The sequence below is a fragment of the Oncorhynchus tshawytscha genome, linkage group LG31 (genome assembly GCF_018296145.1).
Source record: "Oncorhynchus tshawytscha isolate Ot180627B linkage group LG31, Otsh_v2.0, whole genome shotgun sequence".
NCBI lineage: Eukaryota > Metazoa > Chordata > Actinopteri > Salmoniformes > Salmonidae > Oncorhynchus > Oncorhynchus tshawytscha.
The window spans coordinates 30,061,275-30,072,435 of record NC_056459.1 but is presented as its reverse complement, the minus strand read 5'-3'; the positions used below and the strand labels follow the sequence as shown (position 1 = coordinate 30,072,435).

At 44.6% G+C, this 11,161-nt stretch overlaps 1 protein-coding gene across 2 annotated transcripts in view; it reads right to left on the bottom strand.

The window, feature by feature from the left end:
* Positions 1 to 1,450: 1,450 nt before the first annotated feature.
* Positions 1,451 to 11,161, bottom strand: part of LOC121841522 (transmembrane protein 196-like) — a 12,875-nt gene continuing 3,164 nt past the window's right edge. For both annotated transcript variants that reach the window (XM_042310473.1, XM_042310472.1), the window contains 3 exons: positions 3,671 to 3,806; positions 3,299 to 3,441; positions 1,451 to 3,168 (listed from right to left, as the gene is read on the bottom strand). In XM_042310473.1, coding sequence (XP_042166407.1) covers positions 3,100 to 3,168; positions 3,299 to 3,441; positions 3,671 to 3,806 — 348 coding nt within the window. In that variant the 3' untranslated portion in view covers positions 1,451 to 3,099. The remainder of the gene's footprint in view (positions 3,169 to 3,298; positions 3,442 to 3,670; positions 3,807 to 11,161) is intronic.

The window sequence follows — 11,161 nt, the reverse complement described above, 5'->3', positions numbered from 1 at the left end:
TTTGTCTGATTCAGCTCTGGGCGCCTGTGTTCGGAACCACACACACACACACACTAGAGCAGGTGGTGGTGTTCTTCTGGGTGTGTATGTTGTTGTCACAGTGATAAATAGTAACGCAGCTCTCCTTAGTCAGCGAAAGAGCCCCTTGCTGAATCTGTTGGCGCTGTCCCTGTCAACAAACACACACAGTCTTACCTTGGTTAGTTACTGTAACAGACTCTGGTTGCTGTGTTTCTCCTGTCTATAGTAAAGAATAGTGACAGATCAATAAGGTTAACTAAGTACTCTGGTTACTAACTGTGTTGACCTTCGTGACAGATGTGTGTGAATAGGGTTAACTAAGTCAGATTTCAGGGGACCAATTGAGAAGCCCTTTGATTAAAAACACAATTGACAGGCACACACACACGGGCGTATGAGATCAATAATCTCCGTTACTCCCACAGCAATAGTTCCCCCAGCAGAGAGCATGTCTCCTCTCGTAAGATATCAAGATGGATGCCTGAGGTCAGTGTGCATACGGAAACCAGTAGTTTCTCTTAGCTGTCCTAGGAACAGTCTATGAAATCTACACCACCATCTAGCGTTTCCATAGTTTTATTTCAATGTTATAAGAAGCCTATAGAAAAATATTGTAATTTCCTGATATACAGTACAAGCATGAATATACAGCAGGAGTGGAAGGTAACCTGCCTCCTGGAGAGTTACTGTGTGTGTAGGCTTCTGCTTTGGGATCTGGTTAGAGCACTGCTGGAGAAAAGCAGCTTTCCAGGAGGAGGGATACCCACAGCAGCTCTACGGGAGGACGGTTACCCACAGCAGCTCTACCCACAGCAGCTCTACGGGAGGAGGGATACCCACAGCAGCTCTACAGGAGGAGGGATACCCACAGCAGCTCTACAGGAGGACGGTTACCCACAGCAGTTCTATAGGAGGAGGGTTACCTACAGCAGTTCTACAGGAGGACGGTTACCCACAGCAACTCTACAGGAGGAGGGATACCCACAGCAGTTCTACAGGAGGAGGGTTACCTACAGCAGTTCTACAGGAGGACGGTTACCCACAGCAACTCTACAGGAGGAGGGTTACCCACAGCAGCTCTACGGGAGGACGGTTACCCACAGCAGCTCTACAAGAGGAGGGTTACCCACAGCAGCTCTACAGGAGGGTTACCCACAGCAGCTCTACAGGAGGACGGTTACACACAGCAGCTCTACAGGAGGACGGTTACCCACAGCAGCTCTACAGGAGGGTTACCCACAGCAGCTCTACAGGAGGACGGTTACACAGCAGTTCTACAGGAGGAGGGTTACCCACAGCAGCTCTACAGGAGGACGGTTACCCACAGCAGCTCTACAGGAGGACGGTTACACACAGCAGTTCTACAGGAGGATGGTTACCCACAGCAGCTCTACAGGAGGACGGTTACCCACAGCAGCTCTACAGGAGGACGGTTACCCACAGCAGCTCTACAGGAGGCGGTTACCCACAGCAGCTCTACAGGAGGACGGTTACCCACAGCAGCTCTACAGGAGGATGGTTACCCACAGCAGCTCTACAGGAGGACGGTTACCCACAGCAGCTCTACAGGAGGACGGTTACCCACAGCAGCTCTACAGGAGGGTTACCCACAGCAGCTCTACAGGAGGGTTACCCACAGCAGCTCTACAGGAGGACAGTTACACAGCAGTTCTACAGGAGGAGGGTTACCCACAGCAGCTCTACAGGAGGACGGTTACCCACAGCAGCTCTACAGGAGGACGGTTACACACAGCAGTTCTACAGGAGGATGGTTACCCACAGCAGCTCTACAGGAGGACGGTTACCCACAGCAGCTCTACAGGAGGACGGTTACCCACAGCAGCTCTACAGGAGGACGGTTACCCACAGCAGCTCTACAGGAGGACGGTTACACACAGCAGCTCTACAGGAGGACGGTTACCCACAGCAGCTCTACAGGAGGACGGTTGCACACAGCAGTTCTACAGGAGGACAGTTACACACAGCAGCTCTACAGGAGGACAGTTACCCACAGCAGCTCTACAGGAGGACAGTTACCCACAGCAGCTCTACAGGAGGACGGTTACCCACAGCAGCTCTACAGGAGGACAGTTACCCACAGCAGCTCTACAGGAGGACGGTTACCCACAGCAGCTCTACAGGAGGATGGTTACCCACAGCAGCTCTACAGGAGGACGGTTACCCACAGCAGCTCTACAGGAGGACGGTTACCCACAGCAGCTCTACAGGAGGACAGTTACCCACAGCAGCTCTACAGGAGGACAGTTACCCACAGCAGCTCTCTACCCACAGCAGCTCTACAGGAGGACAGTTACCCACAGCAGCTCTACAGGAGGACAGTTACCCACAGCAGCTCTACCCACAGCAGCTCTACAGGAGGACGGTTACCCACAGCAGCTCTACAGGAGGACGGTTACCCACAGCAGCTCTACAGTGTGCATCGTTGGTTGTATGTCTGATACTTTAAAGAATTCCATATTCTGCTCTGTATGAGATCGCTAAAGCACTGTTCCTTCATACACCATACACCTACATTCATATAGCCAGAATCAGGGGGAGAGAGAAGAATGGGAGAGAGAGAGAAAGAGAGAGAGAGAAGAATGTAAGAGAGAGAGGGAGAGAGATTTAAAATAAATTGCATGCGTGTTTTTGTGATCATTAGTTTGAAGTGTCTGATTGGCTGTCTGTCCCTCCTGTCTGCGAGGGCATATGTCATGTGACTCTGTGTAATGGGACTATCAGAACTCGTAACAACTTGTCCAAGAATAGCATTCATTGTTGTTTTATTTTGGGAAACTTCTTCCATCTGTGTTGAAGTTCTCTACACACAGCTGTGTAATAATGCTGCTCAGCTCTGTTACACGATGTCACTCCGTTGTCAGGGCAACAAGTTGTGTCCATTGTCAGAGAAACAAGGTGGTTCCATTGTCAGGGTTACAAGATGTGCCAGTTGTCAGGGCAACAAGGTGGGTACATCATCAGGGCAACAAGTTGTGTCCATTGTCAGAGCAACAAGGTATTTCCATTGTCAGGGTTACAAGATGTGCCAGTTGTCAGGGCAACAAGGTGTGTCCATTGTTAAGGAGATGTGGTGTTAGCATTGTAGGAGATCTGGGGAATCCCATTGCTGGAGTTGTCAAGGATCTCCTGTTGAAAACACACACACACACACACACACACACGTTAGTGTCACTCAGCTGTGGATTGTCACTGAGGAGCAATTAAGAGTAATGTATGATTGCTGTCCAAGCTTGTGAGTGTGTGTTTTGTTTCTTACGAAAGATCCGTGTGTGTATGAATCCTTCTCAGCCATCTCGTGTGAGTGGTGTAGTGAGTGCTCTCTCTCCAGAAACATCCTCTGTTGTTCTGAATTGGCCAGACGACAGGTTAACCAGGTTGAGAGAGTACAGGAAGAGATACCTATGGGAGAGAGGGAGATGACTAATTGAATTTAATGATGCCAGAATCTGAATGTTACCTTTTCATATACAGACAGAGACGTTTTCATGCAGGTTAGAGGAGGTATTGGGTCAGCGTCGCACACCTCAACTACCTGGAGTTGGAATGAGTTGATGATAGTGTCATGTAATGTAATATAATGTTTAACTATATTTCAAAGTGTTTTCTAGTGTTTCATAGCGTTGCAAACCCAGGCAGGCAATAGTCATGGCTGCTAGGTGTAGGGAACGAAGAGAGTCTGGTCGTCGTGACAACGCCCTAACGAACTGGAAGTTGAGAATCCCTCCAATCAGACCACAGATACAGCAAGCTGAGAACAGAATCATCTGGAGAGGGAGAGAGGGAGGGAGAGAGACAGAGAGAAAGAGAGGGAGAGAGATTGAAAGAGACAGAGAGAGGGAGGGAGAGAGAGAGATTGAAAGAGACAGAGAGAGAAAGAGAGGGAGGGAAAGAGAGAGGGAGAGAGATTGAAAGAGACAGAGAGAGGGAGAGAGAGAGAGAGAGAGAGAGATTGAAAGAGACAGCGAGAGAAAGAGAGGGAGAGAGATTGAAAGAGACAGAGAGAGGGAGAGAGAGATTGGAAGAGACAGAGAGAGGGAGAGAGATTGAAAGAGACGGAGAGAGAGAGGGAGAGAGACAGAGGGAGGGAGAGAGAGAGGGAGAGAGATTGAAAGAGACAGAGAGGGAGAGAGAGAGACAGAGAGAGGGAGGGAGAGAGATTGAAAGAGACAGCGAGGGGGAGGGAGAGAGAGAAAAAAACAAGAGAAAGAATAAAGCGCTATAAATACAAACAGACTTAAATGAGATGGAACACTGTTTATAGTTTCCTGCTCTATACCTGTAAATGAGATGGAACACTGTTTATAGTTTCCTGCTCTATACCTGTAAATGAGATGGAACACTGTTTATAGTTTCCTGCTCTATACCTGTAAATTAGATGGAACACTGTTTATAGTTTCCTGCTCTATACCTGTAAATTAGATGGAACACTGTTTATAGTTTCCTGCTCTATACCTGTAAATTAGATGGAACACTGTTTATAGTTTCCTGCTCTATACCTGTAAATGAGATGGAACACTGTTTATAGTTTCCTGCTCTATACCTGTAAATGAGATGGAACACTGTTTATAGTTTCCTGCTCTATACCTGTAAATGAGATGGAACACTGTTTATAGTTTCCTGCTCTATACCTGTAAATGAGATGGAACACTGTTTATAGTTTCCTGCTCTATACCTGTAAATGAGATGGAACACTGTTTATAGTTTCCTGCTCTATACCTGTAAATGAGATGGAACACCGTTTATAGTTTCCTGCTCTATACCTGTAAATGAGATGGAACACTGTTTATAGTTTCCTGCTCTATACCTGTAAATGAGATGGAACACTGTTTATAGTTTCCTGCTCTATACCTGTAAATGAGATGGAACACAGTTTATAGTTTCCTGCTCTATACCTGTAAATGAGATGGAACACTGTTTATAGTTTCCTGCTCTATACCTGTAAATGAGATGGAACACTGTTTATAGTTTCCTGCTCTATACCTGTAAATGAGATGGAACACTGTTTATAGTTTCCTGCTCTATACCTGTAAATGAGATGGAACACTGTTTTTGTTTCCTGCTCTATACCTGTAAATGAGATGGAACACAGTTTATAGTTTCCTGCTCTATACCTGTAAATGAGATGGAACACTGTTTATAGTTTCCTGCTCTATACCTGTAAATGAGATGAAACACGGTTTATAGTTTCCTGCTCTATACCTGTAAATGAGATGGAACACTGTTTATAGTTTCCTGCTCTATACCTGTAAATGAGATGGAACACTGTTTATAGTTTCCTGCTCTATACCTGTAAATTAGATGGAACACGGTTTATAGTTTCCTGCTCTATACCTGTAAATGAGATGGAACACTGTTTATAGTTTCCTGCTCTATACCTGTAAATGAGATGGAACACTGTTTATAGTTTCCTGCTCTATACCTGTAAATGAGATGGAACACTGTTTATAGTTTCCTGCTCTATACCTGTAAATGAGATGGAACACGGTTTATAGTTTCCTGCTCTATACCTGTAAATGAGATGGAACACGGTTTATAGTTTCCTGCTCTATACCTGTAAATGAGATGGAACACTGTTTATAGTTTCCTGCTCTATACCTGTAAATGAGATGGAACACTGTTTATAGTTTCCTGCTCTATACCTGTAAATGAGATGGAACACGGTTTATAGTTTCCTGCTCTATACCTGTAAATGAGATGGAACACGGTTTATAGTTTCCTGCTCTATACCTGTAAATGAGATGGAACACTGTTTATAGTTTCCTGCTCTATACCTGTAAATGAGATGGAACACTGTTTATAGTTTCCTGCTCTATACCTGTAAATGAGATGGAACACTGTTTATAGTTTCCTGCTCTATACCTGTAAATGAGATGGAACACTGTTTATAGTTTCCTTCTATACCTGTAAATGAGATGGAACACGGTTTATAGTTTCCTGTTATACCTGTAAATGAGATGGAACACTGTTTATAGTTTCCTGCTCTATATCTGTAAATGAGATGGAACACTGTTTATAGTTTCCTGCTCTATACCTGTAAATGAGATGGAACACTGTTTATAGTTTCCTGCTCTATACCTGTAAATTAGATGGAACACGGTTTATAGTTTCCTGCTCTATACCTGTAAATGAGATGGAACACTGTTTATAGTTTCCTGCTCTACACCTGTAAATGAGATGGAACACTGTTTATAGTTTCATGCTCTATACCTGTAAATGAGATGGAACACGGTTTATAGTTTCCTGCTCTATACCTGTAAATGAGATGGAACACTGTTTATAGTTTCCTGCTCTATACCTGTAAATGAGATGGAACACTGTTTATAGTTTCCTGGAACACTATACCTGTAAATGAGATGGAACACTGTTTATAGTTTCCTGCTCTATACCTGTAAATGAGATGGAACACGGTTTATAGTTTCCTGCTCTATCTGGAATAGTTTCCTGCTCTATACCTGTAAATGAGATGGAACAGGTTTATAGTTTCCTGCTCTATACCTGTAAATGAGATGGAACACTGTTTATAGTTTCCTGCTCTATACCTGTAAATGAGATGGAACACGGTTTATAGTTTCCTGCTCTATACCTGTAAATGAGATGGAACACTGTTTATAGTTTCCTGCTCTATACCTGTAAATGAGATGGAACAGTTTATAGTTTCCTGCTCTATACCTGTAAATGAGATGGAACACTGTTTATAGTTTCCTGCTCTATACCTGTAAATGAGATGGAACACTGTTTATAGTTTCCTGCTCTATACCTGTAAATGAGATGGAACACTGTTTATAGTTTCCTGCTCTATACCTGTAAATGAGATGGAACACTGTTTATAGTTTCCTTCTATACCTGTAAATGAGATGGAACACTGTTTATAGTTTCCTGCTCTATACCTGTAAATGAGATGGAACACTGTTTATAGTTTCCTGCTCTATACCTGTAAATGAGATGGAACACTGTTTATAGTTTCCTGCTCTATACCTGTAAATGAGATGGAACACTGTTTATAGTTTCCTGCTCTATACCTGTAAATGAGATGGAACACTGTTTATAGTGCTCTATACCTGTAAATGAGATGGAACACTGTTTATAGTTTCCTGCTCTATACCTGTAAATGAGATGGAACACTGTTTATAGTTTCCTGCTCTATACCTGTAAATGAGATGGAACACGGTTTATAGTTTCCTGCTCTATACCTGTAAATAGATGGAACCGGTTTATCTCTATACCTGTAAATGAGATGGAACACGGTTTATAGTTTCCTGCTCTATACCTGTAAATGAGATGGAACATGGTTTATAGTTTCCTGCTCTATACCTGTAAATGAGATGGAACACTGTTTATAGTTTCCTGCTCTATACCTGTAAATGAGATGGAACACACTGTAAATACTGGGTTGTGGTTCAGTACTATACATGACTCCACACATTGTTTTTAAAACGTGCAAAATGAATTATGTTAAGCATAATTATCCACACACACACACACACACACACACACACACACACACACACACACACACACTTCTGACTTTTCCTGGGAGCTCAGTTACAGTGAACAGGCCTAAGTACCCTGTCCCACTCAGAAGCCCCACACCCTTTATGTGTGTGTGTGTGTGTGTGTGTAGATCGACACGTTAGGTTTCCTAATGTAACACATGCCTTCACTAAATGTCCGCATGGAAAATCAGAGCTCCTGTTTCAGTCATTATCCATTGTTTGGAAACACATCAGACTCCAGAGAAACACTAACCTAGCATAACCTAATCATCACACAGAGATTGGGGGAGGATAGGAGATGGAGAGCCAGAGGAGAGAGAGGGTTGACTGTTGAGAGAAGAGGATGGAGAAGGGGAGAGCGAGACATACGCCCAGGCCGTGAGCCAAGTAACAGCCCCATCCTCAGATGCTCAGCATGCTTTGCTCAAACCTAATCGTCCGGGCCTAAACCACACGAATAACAACACTGGACACTATAGACCACAAAGCATCCTGGAATATGCACGGTCTGAGGTCCTCTGCCTTTGGCCTAAAGAGCAGGAACCCAGACTTCAACAAAGAAATCAGAAATACAGACATTGTAATTTTGCAAGAAACCTGGTATTGAAGAAATGGACCAACTGATTGCCGACTAGGTTACAGAGAGCTGGTAGTACCATCCACCAAACGACCAGGTGTGAAACAGGGAAGAGACTCAGGGGGTATGCTAATTTGGTATAGAGCAGACCTAACCCACTCTATTAAATTAGTCAAAACAGGAATATTTTACATTTGGCTAGAAATGGAAATCATCCTAACAGAGAATAATGTCCTCCTGTGTGCTACCTATATCCCCCCACTAGAATCCCCATACTTTAATGAAGACAGCTTCTCCATCCTAGAGGGGTAGATCAATCATTTCCAGCCCAGGGACATGTACTAGTCTGTGGTGACCTAAATGCCAGAACTGGACAAGAACCCAACATTCTCAGCACATAGGGGGACACGCACCTTCCTGGAGGTGACAGTATTCCTTCCCAAAATATGCCCCCCTAGACAAAACTACGACAAAACAACCAACAAATATGTGTCACCACTCCTGAAGCTCTGTCGCACGCTGGGTCTGTACATAGTCAATGGTTGGCTTCGGTGATACTCCTTTAGTAGGTACACCCTCAGCTCATTCCCTGGCAGTGGTCGACTACTTCATCACTGACCGATCGAGAGTCTCTCAGAGCGTTCACAGTCAGCCAACTAACACCCCTATCAGATCACAGTATTACTCTTGAGTATTACTCTTGAACAGAGTAATACTCAACCATGAGTTATCGAAGCTGAACAAACTGCTGGTTGTTAAGAAATGCTATAGATGGACAGAGGTTAGTGTAGAAATCTACCAACTAACAATTAGCTTACAATAAATCCCTCCTAGGCAACTTCCTGCACAAAATGTTTCCCTGCAGTAGTGGTGTAAACTTAGCAGTATGAAGCCTGAACAGTAAATTTGACATATCAGCTAACATATTGTATGAAATGTAAAATAATTCTAGCAGAAAACCTAATTAGGGTCTCCTGAGGGGCGCAGTGGTCTAACGCCCCCCCTAAAGCTGTGCCACTGGAGATTCTGGGTTCGAGTCCAGGCTCTGTCTCAGGGGTCTAAAGCCCCCCCCCCTAAAGCTGTGCCACTGGAGATTCTGGGTTCGAGTCCAGGCTCTGTCTCAGGGGTCTAAAGCCCCCCCTAAAGCTGTGCCACTGGAGATTCTGGGTTCGAGTCCAGGCTCTGTCTCAGGGGTCTAAAGCCCCCCCTAAAGCTGTGCCACTGGAGATTCTGGGTTAGAGTCCAGGCTCTGTCGCGACAGGGAGACCCATGGGGCGGCACACAATTGTCCCAATGTCATCCGGGTTTGGCCGGCAGGGATGTCCTTGTCCCATCACACACTAGCAACTCCTGTTGTGGGCTGTGTGCAGTGCACGCTGACACGGTCACCAGGTGTACAGTGTTTACTCCACCACATTGGTGCGGCTGGCTTCTGGGTTAAGTGGGCATTGTGTCAAGAAGCAGTGTGGCTTGGTCAGGTTGTGTTTCGGAGGACGCACGGCTCTCGACCTTCACCTCTCCCGAGTCCGTGCAGGAGTTGCAGCGATGAGACAAGACTGTAACTACCAATAATTTAAAAAATATATTAAAAAAACATAAGAAAATGAACAACAATGAGAAATGGTTAAAATGAAGAAAGCAAAAAACCATTGAAAGATATTGAGAATATCCAACCTGTCACATTTACCCACGCTCCCCCTCTCTGGCGCACGTCGACAGTGTGGTGATTATTACACGCACCTGTCACCATCGCTACGCGCACCTGTCACCATCTCTACGCGCACCTGCGACTCATGAGACTCACCTGGACTGCATCACTTCAATTATTTCCATCCCTCTATCTGTCACTCCCTCGGGTTCGTTCCCCAGTCAGCCTTGTTGTCATGTTCCTGTTCTTATGTCCAGACGCTGTTTGTGTTTTATTTTCATGTTTATTTATTATTAAAGCCACACCCCCGTACTTGCTTGTCATCTCCCAGCATCTGCGTTACACAACCAAACACACAGAGACCCAGAAAAGGATAACCTTCACTATGGGGAATCACTAAAACAATACATATATACACTACGAGGAAAGAACAGCAGGTCAGAAATCAGCTCAATGTGATTGAAGAATCCGTAGAATCTAACCACTTCTGGGAAACACTAAACAAACAACATGAAGAGTTATCTATCCCAAACGGAGATGTATGGATAAACCACTTCTCCAATCTCCCTTCAACACAAAAAGGCCTGTGGTGTTGTTGACCTACTAATCAAAATTATAAAATATACAAACCACAAATTAAAATGATCTTTTCTTGACCGTTTCAACATTATCCTCAGCTCTGTCATCTTCCCCAGTGTTTCGAACCAAGGTCTGATCAATCAATCCACAGAAGTAGAGAGAAATCTGACCCCGATAATTACAGTGGAACCTGTGTCAACAGTAATCCTCAGCAGTATCATCAACAGTAGAGTCCAACATTTCCTCTGTGAAAACAACGTCCTGAGCAAATGTCAAATTGGCTTCTTACCAAAATATCGTACAACAGACCACATATACACCTTACACACCCTAATTGACAAACAAACCAACCAAAACATGCTTTGTTGATTTCAAAAAAGCTTTTGACTCCATTTGGAATGACGGTCTGCTTTACAAATGGATGGAAAGTGGTGTGGGGGATAAACATATGACATAAAATCAATGTACATAAACAAATGTGCAGTTAAAATTGGTAAAAAACAAACACATGTATTTCCACAGGCCCATGGGGTGAGACAGGCATGCAACTTGGGCCCACTGTTTGCAGATGATCTGATGCATCTGTCAGCAACCAAGGAGGGCCTACAGCAGCACCTAGATCTTCTGCATAGAATCTGACAGACCTGGGCCCTGACAGATCTGGGCCCTGACAGACCTGGGTCCTGACAGACCTGGGCCCTGACAGACCTGGGCCCTGACAGACCTGGGCCCTGACAGATCTGGGCCCTGACAGACCTGGGCCCTGACAGACCTGGGCCCTGACAGTAAATCTCAGTAAGACAAAAATAATGGTGTTCCAAA